At 38.1% G+C, this 24025-nt stretch overlaps 1 protein-coding gene across 1 annotated transcript in view; it reads right to left on the bottom strand.

The window, feature by feature from the left end:
* Window positions 1-6535: 6535 nt before the first annotated feature.
* Window positions 6536-24025, bottom strand: part of ITGA1 (integrin subunit alpha 1) — a 57057-nt gene continuing 39567 nt past the window's right edge. Inside the window, exons 14-30 of the mRNA XM_054177827.1 lie at window positions 23151-23405; window positions 22616-22746; window positions 20355-20518; window positions 20022-20158; window positions 19123-19233; window positions 18497-18582; window positions 18203-18338; window positions 17209-17289; window positions 15493-15569; window positions 14683-14772; window positions 13580-13682; window positions 13366-13479; window positions 11727-11831; window positions 10575-10679; window positions 8953-9045; window positions 7352-7468; window positions 6536-6625 (exon numbers count right to left, since the gene is read on the bottom strand). Of these exons, the coding sequence (XP_054033802.1) occupies window positions 6581-6625; window positions 7352-7468; window positions 8953-9045; window positions 10575-10679; window positions 11727-11831; window positions 13366-13479; window positions 13580-13682; window positions 14683-14772; window positions 15493-15569; window positions 17209-17289; window positions 18203-18338; window positions 18497-18582; window positions 19123-19233; window positions 20022-20158; window positions 20355-20518; window positions 22616-22746; window positions 23151-23405 (1950 nt within the window). The 3' untranslated portion in view covers window positions 6536-6580. The remainder of the gene's footprint in view (window positions 6626-7351; window positions 7469-8952; window positions 9046-10574; window positions 10680-11726; window positions 11832-13365; window positions 13480-13579; window positions 13683-14682; window positions 14773-15492; window positions 15570-17208; window positions 17290-18202; window positions 18339-18496; window positions 18583-19122; window positions 19234-20021; window positions 20159-20354; window positions 20519-22615; window positions 22747-23150; window positions 23406-24025) is intronic.

Raw genomic sequence — 24025 nt, 5'->3', positions numbered from 1 at the left:
AAAATGTTTATGGGGTGAGTAAACTGCAGATGCCTTCTCTCATCGCATCTGACACAGGCAGTTTCCTCTCTGAAATGTCAAACTTGGGGATCGGGTTCAGCTTCCACTCCCCTCCAGGCAGCCTTAATGGCACCTGCCTATTTGGCTCCTCGACCTCAATCCGGACCCTGTAACAGAGAGGGAGGAGAAAGGGGCAGTGGCTCAAGACAGACTTAGCTGTCTTGGTAATGCCTCATGCAGGACAATCAAGCCCGTAAGAACAAGGTCTGGTGATCTTGAGACAGCCTCTAGCTGCCTATAGAATAATTCATCAACCTCTTCATCCTGGTTGGGTGGTCTATAACAGACTCCAACCAAGATGTCAACCTTGTTGGCCTTCCCTGTAATTCTCACCCACAGGCACTCAACCTGATCATCCTTAATCTCTAGTTCCATGGTGTCTAGAGCCTTCCTGATGTACAGGGCCACCCCTCCACCCCTTCTCCCTCGCCTGTCTCTCCTGGAGAGCCTGTAGTCATCAATTGCAGTGCTCCAGGCATGTGAGTCATCCCACCACGTTTCTGTGATGGCAACTACATCATAACTTTTTTACTGTAACAAGGCTTCCAGCTCCTCTTGTTTGTTACCCATACTGCATGCATTACTGTACATGCACTTTAGCTGGGCTGCTGGTTTCACCCCGACTCCAGCTTACCTCCCTCAGACTCCTGTCTGGGGGGACTGGTTTCAGCCCATTCCCCCTTCAAATCTAGTTTAAAGCCCTGTCAATGAAACCAGCCAACTCCCTTCCTAGAACATTTTTCCCTCCATGGGATAGGCCATTCTCCTGTGGTAGGATTTTTTCTCCCTCTCTGGGATGGATTTACTCCATCTGTTGCTAGTGGACCTGGTGCCATAGAAAGTTACCCAAGATCAAAATCACAAAATTCTGTTGGTGGCACCAGCCTCTGAGCCACTTAAGCAGGTGTTAATTACAGCTGCTTTCCTCTTCCTTTCAGTATTCCTTCCTGCTACTAAGGGTGTTGAAAAAAATTACCTTGTGCCCCTGAGCCCTCAACCAGTTTTCCCAGAGCCTTGAAGTCCTTTTTGATTGGCATTGTACCTCTGGTGTCAACATCGTCACTCCCTACCTGCATAACTATCAAGGGATAGTGATCAGCAGACTGTACCAGACTAGGCAGCCTCTGGTAACATCCCTGACCCCAGCCCCAGGGAGGCAGCAGATTTCCCTGTGGGAAGGATCTGGCCAACATATGGGGCCCTCTGTTCCCCTCAGGAGGGAATCACCAATAACAATTACCCTCCTCATTCCTTTAAGGAACAAGTCCTGATGCAGGAGGCAGGCTGTTTTTAGGCAACACCTCAGATGGTGTCTCTTCTGTCATCTCATTCACCTCACCCTCAGCTTCCAGTGCCCCATATTTGTTTTGCAAGGGCAGCTGGGAAGGTGAGGGGAGCCATGAGGGTTTTCCTTTGCGTCTCCTAACTGGGACCTGTATCCATTTCCTGCTGCGTCTTGGGTCACCTCCCTCTGCTAGGGGAGCCTGCAGAGCCTGCTTCCTCAAATCCAACTCCCTTTCACATTCCCTTACAGTCCTAAGTCTAGCAACTTCTTCCTTCAGCTCAGCCACTAGATTAAGCAGATAATCAAGCTGCTCACACCTAATGCAGGTGTTCTCTCCATTGCTCTCCATTTCAGTTGCCTGGACACCTGTCTGCCTTAGTTCGACCTCAGTCTGGGAGACTGGAGAACAATTCAGGAACAAGCCTACGTGGCTCAGCACCCCCCTCCCTCTGGTGAAAGCACCACCACTGCAGCAGTCTCTGCCCAAGCCACACTGGCTTCTCAGGAGAGGAAAGCTGGCTCAGGGGCATGGGGGCGACCTTACTACTACATTTTGTCCAAGCTACCACAGAGGCCTCTGTACTGTGTCAGCTGACTCGGCACATGCTGCTAGCTGCAATCGAGTGAGAAGGCTCTCTTGACAAATGGCGGTTGCACGGCTCAGCTCTCCTATATTTAAATTTGCCACGGCTGACATCACCCTCTTGAGCAGGCACACTAGAAGACAACCCTGACGGTCCTTGCTGTCTGTCGAGGTCCTCCCACCCCCCAAAAAACTAAAAAGAAACCAAAAAGGAGTGCCCTTTCTGAGCAGCTCTTTTGCCAAATAGCAAATGCTGGAACGAGTCCATAGAAGGTCAACAAAGTTGGTGAGGGGTTTGGAACACAAGCCCTATGAGGAGAGGCTGAGGGAGCTGGGGTTGCTTAGCCTGGAGAGGAGGAGACTCAGGGGTGACCTTATTACTCTCTACAACTACCTGAAGGCAGGTTGTAGACAGGTGGAGGTTGGTCTCTTCTCCCAGGCAGCCAGTACCAGAACAAGAGGACACAGTCTCAGGCTGCACCAGGGGAGGTTTAGGCTGGATGTCAGGAAGAAGTTCTATACAGAGAGAGTGATTGCCCATTGGAATGGGCTGCCTGGGGAGGTGGTGGAGTCACCATCATTGGAGGTGTTCAGGAGGAGACTTGATGGGGTGTTTGGTGCCATGGTTTAGTTTTTAGGTGGGTTGGATTGGTTGATGGGTTGGACACGATGATCTTGAAGGTCTCTTCCAACCTGGTTTATTCTATTCTAAAAAATCAAAGTACAAATGACGCTTACTAGGCTCTTTAATTTTTATTTTTATTAATAAAACATATGCAATAATTTTACAGGAAAAAGAAAATGCTGTGCAGAATATTTTTTTTTCCTTTTTAGAAAAGGATGCAAATTCCCTCCTATTCCTGTGAAGTGGTATAACCCACAATGGTGCATTCTGATTCTCTTGTTCTGTTTTTACTTGGATCACAATCTATAAAATAATTAAAGAAATAAAGACACATAGACTATTCTTTAGTGTGACCCTAACTCCAGCTTTGCAGTGCCAAGTAACATGAAAACCCCTGGCTCCAGTTGAAGGTGAATTCCTCTGACTCAAGGTTTGCAGAAGAGGAACATCTTGCTCAGAATGTCTCAGCACAGGATATATATTAAAGGGCTCAAGTAAGGGGTCAGGATAGCTGGGTTGTGTCTGTAGAAAGATGACAATATAGACCTAGGATGACACCAGACAGGAAGATAAGCAGCAGACCAGGGTGTTTGCTCTAATGTAGATGCTGTTTTTCCAACAGCCTCAAGTTGAAGCAGGAACAATAGATTAAAGCTCTTGCTCCTTTTTAGATAAATTCTGAGATGTAGAAATGTAGCTTTTCCATTTCCTCTAAGATTAACTGCTTCAGTGCTGAAGTTAGGAACTGAGCTGGGTCACACTCCCTCCATTGTCTAATCTCTGGTTATAAACCTAATTTGCTTTTTTTTTTTCATGAGCTTGACTTTGAATGAAACAAAATATTTAGCCTGCCAGTTATTTGAATCATATTACCGTGCTGTTCTGCTATTTCTTGTGCCTGCCAAATTTCTGTGAGATGTTCCTGACGTTCACAATATTGTTTTCAGTAGGCTATTTTGTCGCATACAGTGAAAAGCAGTAAAATACTGCTCTCTCAGTGCTGTGTGGAAAGGCTCTTACAGATAAAGTTATTGTGCTTACTAATTTAGGTTGTATAAGAACAATGTGCTGTAGCAGTATCCCCTTTACCTAGTTATATATCAAACAGATAATATAACTGAAAATATGATAATAGGTCAAAAGTGAAAAGGGAGAAAGCATCATGACAAAGAAAGCAGCAGTGAGGTTATATGAAGCTTATTACAATTTTTAGATTACAAAGAAAGTTTAAAAAGAATGAAACACTGATCTCAAACACACTTTGCACTGATAAAATACATACTTTTGCATGACCTTATTCTGTTGACCTACATTTTTTTCAATTAGGCTAGTGCCTTTAAATAAACCATGAAATGTCATCAGAAAAGTAAAAAGCTCTGGTCAACAGCCTATTGTAACTAAAACACAAACAAAACAAAAGGATGTTGTATAGAAAGGATGTGTGACTTGCACAACTTGTTAGTTCTTTTATGAGGCCAGGAAAAAATTACCTCAGGGTTAACAAATTGACTGAATAATAATAAATACAAGTATTTTCTCTGCTACCACAGACTCTATGTGTGCACAGGTAAGGCAATTCTTTCATAATTCTGTTCCTTTACAAAATGGTAACAGGATAACAGCACTGCTATTCCTTTACAGACATAGCATAAGGAAAAAACATTTACAGTTCTGAGGGATTCAGACATTGCAGTGACAAGTTCTGCCTAAATCTTTCAAACAAACTGGCAAAACCATACATATTCGTAAAATAAACCTGTATTTCACATGGGACTGAAAATAGCCCTGCACACATTAATTTATAGTCACTGTTCAACAAATGGATTTTTCCTTCCTTTGAGGACTATGTGATTCACATGACGAATGAAGCAAGAAGTTTATCCTCAACACCTTGATAACATTTTTTTCCCTTCCATTCAAGTCTTCCTTCTGCTCTCAGAAAGAGGGCAACTCACCTCGCACCCCTTCACAAAAGGTGCACTTTCAGGCGTTCAGATGAGCCTAAGCAAATCCACTGACTCGGTGGCTCTTCCGAGGCTCCACAAAGCATAGCCACCCACAGTGTTCCCAGGGAGTGCTTTGCTCTCTCCTCTGAGTCATGCTGCTACCTTCAGCAGACTGTTGTTATGAAATAACCGCTTTTCCCACAGACAGAAAGAGAAATTGCAAACACTTCCAAACTTAAACTTACTTGCAGCATTATCATAACTCTTAGCCTTTCCCAATAACTACCCTCTCTAATTTTGGAGCTAAATAGAAGGGACTGAAGAGTGACAGTATCCTTCAAACAATAAAGCACATTCTGGCATACTTAGAGAGCTGTACTTGCCAGCTTGTCCACCACAATCTGTGGTCTAAAGAAGAGTGCATTACTGCTCTGTAAGCTATTACTATAATGTCAGTACTAAATTCAAAATCTTTGGAAAACTGCAATAATTTTTTCATTATTAAGATGAGAAACAAATTTTTCTCACTTCCATGGCAAGGCAAAGCTTTTCTGTGACCAAGTACATCTAATAGAACTTAGTACTTCTCAATACATTCTGATCAATGTATCAATGAGCAATACTAAGTCATCTCATGATGATGCAACATCACACTTTGCCAGCACATTCCCATTTTCTTCTATTAATTTTGTGTGGCTGCAAATGATATAAGAAGCTCTCGAGGACAAGGCACAGCCCAAAAGCCCTCGGGAGAGATCCCCATGAAAGAAAGAGAAGTGCATGAACAAAAAGAGGAAAATGAATAGTCTAAATAGAAAGGAAAAAAAAATGTAAAGATATCTTTTGCTATCTACATTTCAGTGTATTCTCCTATAAACTTTTAATCTTTGACACAAAATAAACATAATTTGTAAGTGCTTATTTAGTACACAAATTCTTCACTTAAACTTGCAAATAACAAAGATGAGGTGTGACAGTATTAGAAGAAGCTTGCCAGTGCTGAAATTTCTAAATGTAGTTTTTTTGTTAATTATCACTTTGTACACTTTAAACTCATTGGATTAAATAGCTACACAAGAAATTTACAGTGACAGTTTATGAAGCACCCTCCTAGCTACTCCAAGACATACAGCAAGAGTTAAACTTTCAGGGTACCTCTAAATGTTTTCTGCATAAATACGGACATTTCAGCTTGCAGATACAATTGTGCCCCTGCTTATTTGAGTACAGTGTGCAATCAGATCAGCCTTGTGAATACACTTTTAGGCCTGCTGAAAATCTATTAGAAATCCCAACATTTATGTAATTTAATGGACCTATCCTTTATGGTCTGCTTATGTCCGTAAAAATCTCTTTCTTGGACTACCCTGGGTTCATCTGGACACATTAAGCAGAAAGAGAAGTCCCAAGATATTTCAGTAATTTTGACCCCAAATTCTATGGGTGCTTCTATCTTCTGAATTGTCATTCCATCAGTAACCACATCGTATTTGGTGTATTCTCAAAGTTTGCATGTTTTGCTTTGTGAACTAATAGTCTGCTTTTCACAGAAATGCCATAAGAAAGACATTTTGGAAATTTTAAGGTGATAAAAAAGACTGGGATTACTACAGACAAGCTGCCTTGTTGCACAATTTGGAATGGAAAATGCTTCTACATAGACAGGTTTATAAAAATATGATTATTTAAAAGTCTTAGAATGTTTGAACTCAGTTACTCTGCAGAAAATTAGTAACACTTGAAAGTATGTCCTTGAGTGTCTCAAAATGCTATAAGGTTTATTCTTCCTTTGCATCATTCATTTGTATGTGTGCTTGATTTGCTTCTTGTTCTGCTTTTGGGGTTTTTTAATCCACTAAAGTTTAGAAAAATATTGTAACTACTGCATCTAAATTTACAATTTTACAATAATAGCTTTTTAGGCAGACCTGAGCAAAAATTTCTGGTGTTTGTTTTTTGTTTTTGTTTTTGTGTGTGTGTGTGGGGGTTTTTCCCCCCCTTTTCTTATGTGTGTGTGTGTAGGTGTTGATTTTTTTTCTTCCCTCTTTTATATTTTCTTGATTTGTTTGTTTGTTTTCTCTTCATTTCTTCATTTTCTTCTTTAGTGGTCTCTTGAAAAATCCAGCCTGCAGAAAAAGAAAAAAGTGACTAAGAACTGCTTAAAGCATTCAACCCATATTGGGCCTTTCAGGGCAGTGAAAAGCAATGTAACATTTTTATCACAGAAGTACAACATCGGTTTTCCTGGAACGGAAAAAATAAAACCTAAAACCAAACGGAAAAATATGTCATGAGACCAGTCAAAAAGAATACAGTTAACATATAGAGAGCAGCTGCTGAATCATTGTTATGCTCACATAATGTAAAAGGCTAAAATGCTTAATAATAATGGTTAATCAATTGAACAAACAATATTTTTACTTTATACTTGCATTTTTCCCAAGAGATTATGCATATAGAGATATATAAACGCTAACTTTCTAATGCAAGTATGAACTAAATATTTTGCTTAGAGAAGAGTGCCTACTTGTGGCAATATGTACACCACAGCCCGAGCATCTCCTGCACAAAGGGAAAAGAGCACACCTGGTTATCAAAGGCCACAGACAAAGCTAATAAATAAAAAAAAGTTCAGAAATGCTTAATAATACTAAAACCTCTTAATATTTTTCTTTCCATAACATCCTGGTAATACAAATACAGTGCAATTAGTTAATCTGTCATTTCTACAAGATTTTTCTCTGTTTATTAGATAATATTAAGTCTCTGTGAAGTTCTAGTCATGAGAAGGACATGGCAGAGAATTTAAGCAAAGCTGTTTATTTTCATGATGACAAGAATGTGCAGCTTACCTTCCACAAAGCAAATATAAGTAGTGCAAGAATCAAGAGTCCAGCAAAGATGCTCAGAAGGATAACCCATAAGGGCACTGTTCCTGGGGGGAGTTCTTTGGAAATTTTAATCATGGTCTGCAAAGTATTCAGAATGCAAGGAATAAATAGCTTGTCCTCTAAATATCAACAGTGCACTATGACTTTTATCAGTATGCAGTGATTTCCAGGAAACTACTTCACTCTAAGTACTGAATTTTGTAGGTGGGAATTGAGAGAACAATCTCCAACGTGAAATGCTCTATATAATATCTTCTGTCATGCAAGTGCATTCATTTAATGAGGGTCAGTGCTGCTGTAAGTCAGTAGTTTTAGTAATAACACAGGACAAAACCTGTAGAGCAGTTGAAGTATATATTATGAGTTTCTGTAGCATATTCTTCATCACTCAATGCCCACCCCACTGAAAGGTGGAAGTGATTAACAGCCTTCAAAAGCAAGCAAATGAAATAAATGTAAAAGACTGTGCAGATACTAATTCTATTTTAAACCAGGCATATGCAGTGTAAACTAATCTGAAATAAGGAATATTAATATTTAAATAAAAGTTACCATATAGGAGTTTGAATTTTTTAACTTAAGAATTTATAACTTAGGAATGTTATAATTCAAAAAAAGCATCAGAGCTGAGTGATAAACATTCAATTTGAAATTATGTCTTAAAGCCAGATAATTCTGAAAATCCTTGTTTTGTAAAGGCAGCTCTCATTACCTGCAAGTCTCTCAACTGTGTTTCACCTCCTGGATTGAATTTTAATTTATCACTTAAATGCCTGGATACAATAACAGCGAACAGCTGACCTGTGATGTTTGTATCTCGGAAAATACTTTGTGTAAGATTTAATTCACACTAAATATTACTTTATTCTAAATGTTGGGGGTATTAACAATAATAACACATAATACTTGCTTGTAAGTGTGTATTGTAATAAACAAGCCTTCAATATACAAGTTCCCACAGGAAAGTAATGCATTAACCACTATTAACATCTTGAATTAAGAGTATTAAAGGATAAATAACAACTCTAACACAATTCAAAACATTTCTTTTTATACTTGACACCACTATTATAGTGTTAAATATTTTCTTATCTAAGAAAATTACAAGGAACTTCTGAAAATTAAAAGAACCTGTCTTAAATATATACCCTGGGTAAAGAAGTAGAAAGAAATAATGAGTAAAGAAGTAATAAAATACAATGTAGTAAGTGAGATCACTTCTGAATGACCCAGGACAAATGTTTAAATACAATTCCTTAAAATTTAAAATTCCTTAAAAGAATTTTAATTATGCTTTGGATTTACATAGATGCAGGAAGCATTCATACTGCAGCAGGAAGAAATACTTAATGCAGTATTTCTCATTCAAGCACCTTGGTGGGTAATGGGATTTTCATATTATCTGATGAATTCTGACATTCCTACTGTAACATGAAATCAGTTTTGTTTAGACAGGGATAATACATTATAACTAGTAACAATCAGTTAACTAGTAGTGAAGAAAAATTCAGTAGCACAATAAATCCTATGAAGAGTAAATCCACTGATTATTATGTTCTTACCTCCAATTTTTGATGGTCTTTTCTCAAAACCAGCGATGAGTTCTCACTCCTAAGTAATGCTTTCACAACAAGGGTTAAGCTGTGAATACTTGCCTAGAAGAAGACAGAAATTGCTGTGCTTTATAGTAGAAGAAAGCTTTGTAAAAGTCATAGAATGGTTTGTGTTGGAAGGGACCTAAAAGATCATCTATTTCCATCCCTTTCTACCAGACAGACATCCAGAGATGTCTTCTACTAGACAAAGTCGCTCAAAGTCCCATCCAACCTGACATTAAATACTTCCAGGGAAGAGGCATCCTCTGGGCAACCTGTTCTAGTGTCTCACCAACCTCTCAGTAAAGGATGTATTCTTAATATGTAATCTAAATCTATCCTCTTTCCATATAAAGCCATTATCTGTTGTCCTATGACTACCCTCCCTGATGATGAAGAGTTCCTCTTCATCTTCCCTGTAGGCTCCTTTTAAATACTGGAAAGCTGCTATAAGGTCTCATTACAGCCTTCTCTTTTACAGGCTCAACAACATCAATGGCCTGTCCTCATGGAGGAGGTGATCATTTTGGTAAGCCACCTCTAGACCTGCTCAAGCAAGTCTATGTCTTTCTTATGTTGGAGGCTGAACAGCTGGACACAGTACTCCAAATGAGATCTCATGAGAGTAGAGTATAGGGATAAAATCACCTCACCTAGTCTGTTGGCCATACTTGGTGTAGGCCAGGATGTGATTTGCTTTCTGGTCTGCAAGTGCACATTGCTGGCTAATGCCCAGCCTGTGATATTTCTTGACTCAAGTGCAGGACCTCGCTTTGTTCATCATCATTATGCTTGCATGGGCCTACCCCTCAAGACTGTCAAGGTCCCTCTACATGGCAAAACTTGATGCTACAGTTTTGGGAGATGCTGAAAAATGTGAAAGTCAGTGAAGCTGCTGAATGTGTCACCTTCAGCACACACATCACTGTTTACAAGACAGCAGTAGAGCTTTGAAAGTGTAGAGAGCAGAGATTTCAAAGAAACACCAATTAATTCCTGGAATACTACTTTGGGGTGGATTTGTACTTTTAAATATTCTATTTTATCTCCCCTCCTGCTTTGTTGTTTTCCAGAGTAAAACAAAGAGAGAAGACAGGAACTCAGGATAAGAAATTTATCACTAAGCAAAACAGGCCACAGTCACTGTTGTAACTATTAGACAATACTGAGGTATTCTCCAACGTGGACTTTTCTCCTCTGCTCTTTTTGATCAAAACAATCCTTTCTAGATCTGAGAAATCATTATAGACAAAAACTTATTCAAAAGTGGCATTTCTATGCATCCCTCCTTACATTTTCTAAATTAGAATTTGTGGATGCATACAAAGTACTATCAATACAGAACAAGTAAGAAATGTCTTCTTACCATGTTTTAAAACTCCTGGTAAGTTCTAAGCATATACTTTAAGTGCAATAATAAAATGCATGTAACAATTTTGAAAAAAAATTTAGAATAGCAAACTGGCTTCAAATACCAGGGGACTGTGAAGCCTTAAGGAAATGAAAGGTACAATTTTAATAGGCAGGAGAATATTTCCTTTAGTTTCTCAAATCCAGGAGTATTCTCAATATGAATTTGATTTACTTACCTTTATGATGGTAGGTTTCCATACTCTTAATGAAACGTTCACTTGATATGTGTCCGATGGGATCATGACACAATTAATAGATGCACAGCTGTATGTATCACAGTCCTGTTGAGAATGCACCAGCATGAATTAAAAGGAAAAGACTTTTCATATTACTGAAATAAAACCATGCAAACTATTATACATACAGTTATAGACTTGCTATGACACCAGTACTAAACTGATGTCAATTACTGGGACTTTGTACTTAAAAATGATACTTCAGTATATTCATGCTCAGTTTTTGCAGGCTCACTTGAGGAAGCTCTGTTGTTGCAAGTACATCAGTAGAGCTTCTAAAGGAGGCATAATCTGTAGCAAGTGTTTTTCTGCCAAAACAGCTATGGCTTCTCTGTAGTATTTAAGGTGGGAGACCTGAATCTTTCAAGCAGGGTAGGATGTGTGCTGGAAAATATAAATAGCTTTACTTCCCAGTATCACACGCTAGCTGGGAATTATGTTTGACATTTTGGAAACATTTGCTTAGTCTAGTCCTTTAATATCTCTGTCAAGGACTATGATAAGCATGGCAAAATACTCTGCTCATGACGTGGTTTCATTTGCATCAAAACTCAGCTTGTACCTCTATGCTGAGGAGGTATTGTGATGTTTTTCCCCCTGATGTGCCAACGTAACTACAGGAATAAAATTACTTTGCAACTCTTCCATCTAAATGTGAAAGGCTAATCATTTCCAAAATGGAATCATCAATTACATTTCTACCAGTTGCATGGAAAATGTTTGAATGAATATAGTGTTGGCATTTGAATAAGTGTCAAAAATTTGCAAGGGAAATCAGATACTTTAAGGATATTACTATTTATTAATCACAATGGAAATACAGAAGGTTGACACTTACTCAGCTGTTGCATGATCAAATGTGCTGCTTTTATCTACACATTTCCTAAATTTGAAAGAACCCCACAATTGCAAGTTCAGTTTGCATACAATTTTCTAGACAGAAACTACTGTCCACATAGAGATGGCTTTCCAGGCTGTTTAGACAAAGTGAATTTTCATAGCATACAGTTTGAGAGAAACATTTCTATAGCAGTCAGCTCCAAGATCTAGGTTAATATCTGAGATTAATATATATATTATATGGAGACTTACCATAATTGTATTTTTTGTAGGTTCTTTTATTTTTGACAACACAAATGGTTTCCCAGTGCTGATCTTTAAGGGATCTACAGGGTAACTACTTTGGCAGATGGCATTCTGTTAGTAGAAATAAAAATGTTTCTCTTATTGTCTGAATATGCAATTTATTAACAAAATATGCTCTGGAAATGAACCAACATTAATAATAAAATTATTAATATTTATTAACCACTAAATGCAATAGAATTGCATATTACAATACTGCACAACAGGAAATTTAGATATGTAGGTACTGAAGTATCATTATTCAAACAACACATTACCTTTTTTATGAGATAATTGAACTTAAACTCTATCCAGCTACTGAAACATCTGTAGAAGCATGAACTAGCAAGAGTGAGCTATCAAAAGAGCTAAACAACTTTTCTAAGGTAATCCACAAAGGTTCTGCCTGAGGAAGCAGACAGGTGGATTAAACAGATTAAAAATTCCCTGGGTCCGTAGCAGGACCCAGGGAAGAGGAATAGGTGCTGATGTTCAGCTAGACTTCCATGGCTCCTTCAAAGTCAGATTAGAAATCCCTTGGTACCTTTGGTGTGGGGAAATTTTGGTTTGTTTGTTTGTTTTTTTTCAGTCAGGACATTCACTTTCAAATTGCTAGCATGAAGAGAACTGCAAATCCTCTGCAGAGTGCTTTGGCACACTGCTGTCACTAGAGGGTTGCTAGCAGTAGATGATCTATACCCACAGGAAAAGCACAAATTTGTTAAGTTCATGTGTAAACACGGGTCAAACATGGTGACTGCCTATGAATGACAATAGTGGGGAAAGGAATTAAAAGCCAACACAATTTCTTTGTATTCTAAACATTAAATATTTGTATGTGTGTTGGATTTTGTTTAAAAGTGAAGTTTGCACTTTCATTTGGTTACTTTTTCAGTGGTACAACATCTCACAACTAAATAAATTTTTTGGAGAAATGAAAAAAAACCCAAAAAACAGAAAAGACATTTAGGCCAAGAAGACCTTTAGGCAACCACTTAGTGATATTTGTGTTCTTTGGCCACCCACTGATATAGCTTAGGCTTTCATATCTATGGATCTGAAATAATGAGATTTGCTGGAATTGGGATCTCTAGCTGCTATAGAGGACTGAAATGGAAAAATGCTAATGAGAGCTGCAGTGAAGAGCATTTGTTGAAAGACATGACCTACCATCCCCTTCAAGATGTTTCAGTGCCCCAGTGAACGAAGAAGCCAGAGCACTGCTACTGCTGGAGAGCAGGCATGCAAGAAGGCTAATTTCAGTGACAGAAAGAAGGGGACTGAACAGGAGATTGAGCTCTACTTGTACACTACCCGAATAGAGCATTTGCCAGAAGTACTGCTGAAAACAGATATAATCTGAGGCTCAGTAGATAAAACTAATAAAGTAACTCCTGTCACTCATAAATCAGTCTGCTTGTTTCCTTTATAGAAAAGTTATCTGTTTTCTCATGCACATGCGTATGTACTTAAAACACCAGCACCTTGTCTTTTGGGCTAAAAGCAATATCTGCCATGAAGCAAGGTACAATTTCAAATTTTGAAGTTTCTTAGAACAAAAACTTAAAATTTAGACGAATCATAAAAATACAAATGCTTAGCTTACTTGGGAATGTGACAATGCAGTAAGGTAAAGAAGAGTGTTCTTGGCTGCTGTTACATTGGGAAATAAGATCTGCAGTGTGAGGTTTGGCATTGGAAAGTGTTCACCTTTTTCAATCTATTAACAAAAAATAAATTGATTAGTACTTTCCTTATTTTGTTGGCATTTGATTGTGAATTTTTCCCTTCCTGTGTTTTTACTTATAATTGTTTCTTACCCTATAATGTAGAGTAACTTCATCCCCAATTTGCTCTGTTGTGTTAATAGCAGTAGGAACAGTATCATTTGCTGCAATTATGACATGGTGCTCCTTGAAAACACTGTAGGTTAAAAAAAAAACAAACATGCAAGACCCCAATAAGAATGAAAGATTCACAAAAATGGTACCAGTTAATAATATAGGTCTTTTCATTATTTCATGAATCCTCCATGATTAGTTTTGCAATTAGAGTGCACTGTGACTTCCACTGAAGTTCAACTGATCTATTTTCTGAGTAGTACTAATTTTTAATTATGTACATTTAAAATGTTTTGTTCAGATAAAACTACCAAATGAGTAAATATTTTTCTCAGAAATGGTATATCAGGGCCCAGTTTTACTATTCTTACTCTAGCTGTGCTGTCCCTTATCCTGAATATTGTCCTGTGAAATAGGCAGGGTCCTGTAAAAGACAGACCAAGTAAATAGAGAATAAAATCAGCATGTTCTAAATTCAATCTTATTCCCAATGGGACAAACAAAAGCTGGATTTCAACTACAAAATGAATCAAAAATGAATTTGACTGTGTACCGTGCCGTATAGCCTACAGATAATATTTATAGTATTTTCAGAAATTGAATTTAATTGAATTCTATCTATTTCTGAAAATAAAGTGTACTACAAGACTTGCAAACTGCTAAAAACAAATCCCTGAGAATCTAGAATCAAGACTAATTTTTGAAGCTGGAAATCAAACACTGTGCCATGTAATATCACAGTGATACAAACTCAGGACCATAAGGAAGCTGAAAGTATTTGTTTTCTTTTATACCACAAACACCTTTGAATTAATAAAATACAGGAATCAACAAAAGTTGCTGTTTAATTGTAAACTGTAGATCAAATTTAAACAGATAAAAAGGAGCAAGATAGGGACAGTGGTTTCTCCATTCTTTCATGTAACTGTTCTTTTCAATGAAATTTTTGCTCCTGTTCATGAGCCTAGAAGCTGTCATTTATAGCTATTGATAATAGCCTAACAGCAAAACAATACTATATTTCTCTTTGAACACCTGCTATTTAACTTGCTATCAAATAGAGTACAAAAAACCATCAATACCTTACAAATATTAATCCTGTTTCATATTTTATTGGAATTGTAATGTGTCCTCTGTTGTCACTCAAGGTCTCAGGTGGTTCTTCACTGTCACTAAAATAAAACAAAATATGCCGCTCAGATCATACTGCGCAGATGCAACACAACTACTAGGTGTAGATGGAATTTAAGAAACTGAAGTACCTACAGTTCTGGGTATAGAAAAAAAACCCTATTCATTTCCAGTTAGTTGCCCCAGAACCAAATTCAAAAGACTATTTCCAGTAACTAAAAGTTATGTTCTGGACCACTCCTAGCTTAGAAATACATCTTCATTAACATGAACTGCAATTGACCCAATGCAAATGGACTTAGTAGTGGCCACTACTCCCACATCAGCCCTGGATTTTGGGGGAACAGCAAACACTGAATGCAAGAATTCCTTGATCACAGACAACTTCTGCAATGCTCTTGCTCTCTGAAGGTCAGATAATTTCATTTGGCATAAACTGTGATTCATGCTAAAGTATGTAGTAATTCTGTAAAAGAATAAATCTTATCTGAAGGTAAAACTTCTGGAAATCGTGACTCATTTGTAATTCTCAGGCTTTAGTGATAAACAGTTGTTTATTTAGTCCTCTCAGTCTACTGCCAGACCGAGTACATCTGTAAAACTGCCAGCATTAAAGTTTGTTTAACCACTTATGAGTTCAGCAAAGTTGTCCTTGTTTTGCTAAGAAACAGAAATAAGAAGATTTTTCTAAGCACACACACACACAAAAGTATAAAAAAACCCCAAAACTAAAAAGAAAGTCAGTAGTGATTGCAACTAACCTTGTTGCATATACATAAACAGTAACATTTTCCAGGAGATATGATGCATTGAATTGGAATGATATTTTGAAGGAAATCTGTTTAGAAAAATACATTACACATTTTAAAAATAAATAAATAAACTGAAACACACACATAAAAAAAAACCAAACCAAACAAGCATCCCACCCCCCACCGAAAAAAAAGGGAAAAAAAAGAGAAAGAAAAATAAAAGCACACTAACAAAGTTTGACCTGAAGGAAAATTAGCACATTCTGCTATTTTATCTATGGAATCCTTATTCACATAGTAAGAGTTTTAGAATACATAGAATACATAGAATAAACCAGGTTGGAAGAGACCTTCAAGATCATCGTGTCCAACCCATCAACCAATCCAACACCACCCAAACAACTAACCCATGGCACCAAGCACCCCATCAAGTCTTCTCCTAAAAACCTCCAATGATGGCAACTCCACCACCTCCCCAGGCAGCCCATTCCAATGGGCAATCACTCTCTCTGTATAGAACTTTTTCCTAACATCCAACCTGAACCTCCCCTGGTGCAGCCTGAGACTGAATCAACCTTCCAACTTTCCAACAAATTTGCCCCAGTTAAGATGAAAATCCAATAGTTATCACTTATTCAATAGAAGAGTCAAATGTTCAGAACTGAGAGGCCTCTGTAAAACATTATATCATATATTAGAAATACACAGGTAAATAATACTTAAGAGAAACTAACCAGTCTTGCAGGCAATTTTTTATCTATAAGGAGAAAGGAACAAAGCTTCAAGGCCTGTCAATTACTGTGAAGATGAGCTGTGTATGGAAGGCTGCTGAAATATCCTTATTGAGTAAAAAATCTGGACTATGTTTACCATGTAAATGGATTACTAAGTCTCACAAAGATCCCCTACTTCTTAAACTCTGGCAAGTCTATCACCAACTGACTACACAAATGTAGTGCCAAACATGAGCCTCTCTATATCCTGACAATATTTACTACTGTACAGGATATTTCAGCTCAGACTTTCATTTTACTTTTAATGTGTACAAATCTTTACTACAAAGTGACGAAGAAAGAATCGTGTCAGATACTTCTTCATCTTTAGAAAAACAAAAATAGCCAGGAAGAGACTTTAAAATGGAATATATCATAAATGCTTATTGGTGAATCAGTGATTAATTGATTTCTGAATGTAAATGCAAACATGACATTTCTAGGGATTTATAGCTACAGACATAGTAACAATCAAAGCATGAAAGGAAAATGTGAAAAATCCAGTAAAGCTGGGAACGGAGGCTTGTGGGCCCTGGAACTGGGGAGTATGCTTATTTGGCTGCAAGAAAATAACAGCTGACTTAATTCCTACAAGTCCAAGACACAAGCTGAAATGTGTATATAGGAGGCAACATAAGAGGCCATCTCTCCTTCTCCTCCCTCTGTTATGCATCTGCAACACAGAGGAACAGATGAGAAATTACTAGGAAAGACAGTTGATCATATTTGTATTGTTATTTCCCAATTCAGTATCAGAACTATTTAAGCAAAGCTTAGAAGCATATTTTCAAAGGCTTAGTTTAGCCAAAGCTCCCTCAGTCCAGCCTGCCATATAGACTTATTGCTGGAGCTTTTTAAGCTGGAGCTTGCTTTTAAGCAGACTGCTTGCTGAAAAGGCCTCTCACTTCCACTGAGCAGATGTGAAGAACTTGCATGTGGGGACACTTCTTACCTCTTCTGCAGTTTTAAGAAATGGATAGCCCACTTTACAGGTGATGTTGTGGTTAGACTCACAGCTGTCTTTCTGTATATCCTGAAGCAAAAAGAAAAGTGAAATCATGATCTTGTGCAAACTCTTTTTGAACCTTAAGGGCCTGTTGAATGTGTTACAGTATTGCTGCTTGATGTAAAAGTCTGACTTGAACTGGAACAAAAATAGCAAGCGACAACTTCTGTAAAACAATTTCCATTTGTGAACATCTACATCAATTAGTAGCCTTTATTCTCTTCCACAGAAAGTGTTTGAGACATTAGCAATGATATGAAAACTGGTTTTCATGCAAATTATTCGTGGGCTCTAGGTATAAGTAAGTAATTTTTACATGTAATTCCCATAACTGTGTTCCTGATAATGGCAGTGGAAGAGGCACTCAGACTCCATAAATTATTGTCAGAGAGTCAGCAATGGTGCTACGGACCACTGACTTCCTTGAATGTACAACATCAGGTCTGTTGATAGAAAAGAATCTTCTCCCAGTGTTTACCACGTGATCTGGGGTGAATTCTTAGCATGTCTGCTGAGGTATTCAGAAAAAGAGGTACTTTGGAAATACTCTCTGAGGCAGGGATGAAGCATGCACTGATCTATGCTGTCCTAACCAAGACAGTACTTTTTCTATACACGTACAAAATGAGAATTCCAGAGGCTCAGGGGCTGTACTGAAGAATAACAAGGCATTTCTGGCTCTACGGATGATTTGTTGTGTTTGCATTCATATAAGATGTCTGCATATACTGTCTATCATTACGAAACTTGCATCTGTAGTCAATGGAGGCTTAGCAAAAGTTCCCTCAGGTCAAGACAATTGTATTCTTATAGAGGGGTTAGTAATGACATGACTCCCAGGGAGACATTTGCCATCATCTGAGATGATGGCAGAACAGTGAAATTCAGTTTTTCTATGAATACAGGTTATGATAAATAAGATAATGTGAAAAATTCCTACCTCAATGCCAGCAAAAATAATATTTGGAGAATATTGAACCAAAACTCTTGTATTATAAGCACTGTCTTTTTTGTTCTTCACAGAGAGCTGAATGGTGAACTTATCATTACGTGACTTTACAATGAATGGAGAAGAGCTGCAAAATAAAGTAAGAATATTGGATAACTTTTGTTTTAAACACAGAGAAACTTCTTTCAACATCCAGACTATATTATTTCTGACTTTGACATCATGGCACAGCATTATCTCATTAGACTTCAGAATTTAGAATTTACATAGAAATGTTGTAGTTACCTGTCTCCAGCTATGCTTGCTTTTACATTCAGAACAAGATCTGAAATGCATTTATTTTTGGCTCCACAATCTTTAGTGAAAGGAATCTGCAACAATAGTATTTTATTCTCAATTTTGTGACACTGATTATTAAAATTAAATACTTGTATTTTTATTCATTATCTAATCTCATATAAGCTCTTCTGTTTGATAAAGACTTCCCTAATATTAAACATGCTAATATCCTGTAAAATGCGCAAGTGAAACATAAGCTTTCTATTTATTCCCTTCTAAGTGATTCATCTCAATCAGAAAAAGAGATGAAATAGAACTATGAACAATTCCAAGCACAATCAAAGTGAATTACCAACATTCCTCTGATCTATCTACATAGAAAATGATGATAAAATTGCTTGTATTCTATCTTCAGTAAACTCTGGACTGACTTAAACTCCAGGCTGGTTCTCCAACAAATTGATTCAAGAGTTTCACTCCTACTATTTCCTCATTTACAGGAAGCGTCTTCCGGACAGGTTCAATGACCCTTGCTCATTAGACAACCTGTGGAAAATACTTTCAGCTCTTCTGTGGGCTCTGAATTTTACCTTAAATACTTAGGTTATTAACACAGAATCTTGCCGACTTACATATTCAGATATTGAATTTGGCAGGTTGGTATCAAGAACAGGTCCGTTCTCTGGATCAGAAAAATTGAACTCCAACAAAACCTTTACAGAGTCCTGAAAATCAGGCTTATCCTAGAACATAAAGAAAACAAATTTGCTTTATAGACATGCATTTTGACATCTAAGGAGGTTAAAAAACCCCCCAAAAATGCCAAGGTAAAATATTTCTTAGTCACACTGTCACCATCCTTGCTAGAAAAGCATTTAAATGCTTGCAGATGATGATAAAGCACTTAATGTACAACCTAATCCTTATAAATATATACCAATGTGTGTTGTATCACCTATACAAAGTCAAATTGAGGCCTGTTGCTAGGAGGTGAATTGCATATTCAAGCAAATTCTAGGCATCATTTACCGTTAGTTTTGAATTATGAAACAACTGTGAAGTCAGTATACATTTTAAATACAGGCAGCTTATAATATACATCTCCATTTACTCTGCACATTAGTTATAGTTTGGGCAATTTTATACTTACAGTTGCTAATTACATTTCTGTTTTGTAGTGAAAAGTATTCTCTATTCCCAATCTAATTTGTGAGATTCTGTACTATATTTTAGCAGAAGATATTGTACTAGTATGAAAACTAGACTTCCAGCTCACGTGCTCCTGATGAGTTTCAAAGGCACTATTATGCTCTTTCTTAAGACAGACACAAAGAGACAAAGGTAAATAGCCTGAGCGTAAGTAAATAGTTTATACACATATACAAATATATAAATCCTAAGTAGTGAAGTTTTCATACTATTCTTGGATTAATTTTGCATACACATTCCGTTGTCCAGTCTATGATTAATGGAATACATTTGGATTATTATTTTATCAACATGAGAAAAACACTTTAAATGATTTACTTGCCAACATGTAGAAGTTATGTTTAATACATTCGGACCCTTCTACTGTTATATTTTTTTGCATTTTCCTCTCATGGCTTTCTGTGAACAAGCTTCGAGATATTTGTCTTTGTGAGTCTAGAGTAATCCAATATTGCAGGCCTGCAGAGGAAGTGGAGACCAATAATTTGAACCAATTTACCTCTACACATTCTTTTTTCTCAAAGTATCTTAAACGCACCTTGAACAATTAATTAAGAAGAGCAGCATTCAATTTTTTCAGAAATAAACAAATACAAATACAAACATAGCAGTTTTATAGTGTAAAGACTCCATATCTTAGTGCCTATCTACTTACTGGATTTGAATATATCCTCTTTTGACTTTAGTCTGGTCTTAAAGCAAATCGTGGCATTTATACATATTGTTTTTCTCTTATTGATCTGACAATTTTGTTGTTGGATATTGATGCTTTTGGGTGTAAATTGCATAGAAACATTTACTTCAGCCACATCTCGAGACCTTAAGAAAGACACAAAGAGAGAAAGTGCCTTGAAAACAACAGCAGCAACTTTAAAAAAAACAAGTTAAGAATGGACTTGCAAAATGTGCAACATTGAACACTAAAATACACATACCTGATGGTCTAGTAATTAACTATACATAGGATTGATAAGCAACAAGCTTCTCCACAGTGCTGTACTTGTTTCACAACAAATACCAGATGAAAGGAAATATTTTCAAAAGTCTTTATGCAACTCTGTAAAGCCAGTCCCTTTTTAAAAAAGGCTGAAGGCCTGGATCCACCCTCACAGGCAGCTCTAGGCAGATGTATTATTAGAATAGAATAGACTAGAACAGACTAGACTAGAGTAGACTAGACCAGGTTGGAAGAGACCTTCAAGATCATCGTGTCCAACCTATCATCCAACACCACCTAATCAACTAAACCATGCAACCAAGCATCCTGTCAAGCCTCGCCCTGAACACCTCCAGCAATGGCGACTCCACCACCTCCTTGGGCAGCCCATTCCAATGGGCAATCACTCTCTCTGTGTAGAACTTCCTCCTAACCTCCAGCCTAAACCTCCCCTGGCGCTGGAGTGTAGTGTGCCATCTCTTAGGCTTTGAGTAGACAAACAGGCTGAGTTTCACTACAAATTTGTTTCACTTGAAATCACTTTCACGTCTGTCCCTGCAATACATTCCTGTCTCTTCCTTTGCTCTAGGCTCAGCTACCTTTTGCCCTCAAGTGTAAACCAGTAGAAAAATTAGCTGACAAAACATATTTCTTCAGTTCCTTGACCTAAACAATGCAGTGAGGGGACACTTCATTGTAGTCACACATGGAGCTTTTAGGAAGATAAACCTGGACATGCTGGAACGTGTCCAGAGAAGGGCCATGAGTATGATCAGAGGGGTGGAGCAACTCTCCTATGAGGACAGACTGAGGGAGTTGGGACTATTCAGTCTGGAGAAGAGAAGGCTCCAAGGATACCTAATTGTGGCCTTCCAGTATCTTTAGGGGGCCTACATGAGAGCTGGTGAGGGACTTTTTAGGGTGTCAGGGAGTGATAGGACGAGGGGCAATGGAGCAAAACTAGAAGTAAGTAGATTCAGATTGGACGCTAGGAAGAAGTTCTTCACCATGAAGGTGGTGAGACATTGGAATGGGTTGTCTAGGGAGGTGGTGGAAGCCCCATCCCTGGAGGTTTTCAAGGCCAGGCTGGATGTGGCTCTGGGCAACCTGATCTAGTGTGAGGGGTCCCTGCACATAGCAGGGGGGCTGGAACTAATAATCCTTGAGGTCCCTTCCAACCCTAACAATTCTGTGATTCTATGATTCTGTGAAGATGAGGAGATGCTGTCAGCTTGAGGAGAGTATCAAAATCTGACACGCTTGATCACTTACCAGGCGAGTTACATGAAAGAGCAGGTCACGTAAACCAAGAAGCAGGCTTAGAAACTGCCTTGCCAAAGATGGGAATAGTCTTGTTTAGTTACATATAGCCTTGTTAATTTCTTTTACTGGTATTTTTCTCCCTAAAAAATATACTGCTCATTATAGCAACTGAATAATCTTTTCGTAAATCACCTTTTCTCATTGTTAACCAGAAAGTTAATTTTCTGCATGAGTAAAACTAGAGTTTTCTTGCTAGGAAGTCAAAAGGGTGACTAATTCTTAAGAACTTTGCACGTGTCCTTAGTGACTCTTTTGCATTTGAACTTGATATTGCTAATAAGATAATATGCAACACAGTGCTCTCAAAAAGATAACATTTAGGGTTCTTTTCTATTTTACTTAGCACCACAATTTGTGTCAGTTTTTATTCTGAATATAGTCTAGGAGACTAGATTCTTCATGTGAGTCTAGCAACGTTTCTAAAACATTCCTGTAATCACGACTGTTATCTATGATGTTTTATACTTGTTCATGAGCATATACATGAGACATGAAGAATCACAGCTGCAGCCACATGGATATCCACTGTGTCAAAGTATGAGATGAAACCAGTATCATCACAAAAGCCCAAACCGTATTGTACACAATTTACATCTGTCTGCTAAGAAAAACGTTTGGTTGTTTTCAGGCTTGACAGTTGCTGTAAGTAATCATACCAGAAGAGGGCAGCCCCACCAAGGCCTCCAATGGTGACATCAATCAGCCCATCGTCGTTTAAATCCATTTCTCCATGCACAGACTGGCCAAAAAATTTCACTTTTTCTCCATCTCCACCTGATGCAATACGCTGTGAGAAACATTAAGAAGTTTATGCAGTGCATATTGAAAGAATTATAAGAACATTCAAGACATATTTTTTGGCAGATAGACGGCTTTTTAGACTCTACATTAAAGTTTCATTACAATACCCCTCGAATTGTTACTCTGGTGAAGAACATACTACAGATTTTCAGAACTGCAAAATGCCTACTTTACTGTCTGTCTGTACAGAACATTTCAGATTTTTTTATAATACAAACATTCTAATATTAGAATCAAATTTGGTTAAATCAGTACCAGTATAGAATAGAATAGAAGCGATCATGATAGTTCAGGTCACAGTTTGGCGCAATGTTGGGAAGACATAGGAAAACAGGATTTGTGCTACATACACGAAAATCATCTGTCAGTCTGCAACATTTTACTTCATACCTGGGAATATTTTTTACTGATTTTGTTTCCATGGCCATGATAAATATATACAGCTCCCCGATGATCATCTTCTAAGGGAGAACCTATTACAATGTCATTGTATCCATCAAGGTTGAGATCCTTCACCGCAGCAATCGCAGTCCCAAAACGTGCACCACAAGGCTCATTCTTAAGAACTTTGCAAGTGTCCTGCTTTAGTGGTGAACAGCATGTTTGTTTCACAGGTTCAAGACTCATCTGATATTCAAAAGTTGTCTAGGAAAGAACAGATTTAAAATTCGTGGATTTTCATCAACCTTTTAGAATACATAGAATACATAGAATAAACCAGGTTGGAAGAGACCTTCAAGATCATCGCGTCCAACCCATCAACCAATCCAACACCACCCAAACAACTAACCCATGGCACCAAGCACCCCATCAAGTCTTCTCCTGAACACCTCCAATGATGGCGACTCCACCACCTCCCCAGGCAGCCCATTCCAATGGGCAATCACTCTCTCTGTATAGAACTTTTTCCTACCATCTAACCTGAACCTCCCCTGGCACAGCCTGAGACTGTGTCCTCTTGTCCTGGTACTGGCTGCCTGGGAGAAGAGACCAACATCCGTCTGTCTACAACCTCCCTTCAGGTAGTTGTAGAGAGCAAGAAGGTCACCCCTGAGTCTCCTCTTCTCCAGGCTAAGCAACCCCAGCTCCCTCAGCCTCTCCTTGTAGGGCTTGTGTTCCAAACCCCTCACCAACTTTGTTGCTCTTCTCTGGACTTGTTCCAGCAAGTCAACATCCTTCCTAAACTGAGGGGTCCAGATCTGGACACAGTACTCGAGGTGCAGCCTAACCAGTGCAGTGTACAGGGGCAGAATGACCTCCCTGCT

Source organism: Dryobates pubescens, chromosome Z (genome assembly GCF_014839835.1).
Source record: "Dryobates pubescens isolate bDryPub1 chromosome Z, bDryPub1.pri, whole genome shotgun sequence".
Lineage (NCBI taxonomy): Eukaryota > Metazoa > Chordata > Aves > Piciformes > Picidae > Dryobates > Dryobates pubescens.
Note: the sequence above shows the minus strand (reverse complement) of the source record. Positions and strands in the feature narration are given on the sequence as shown.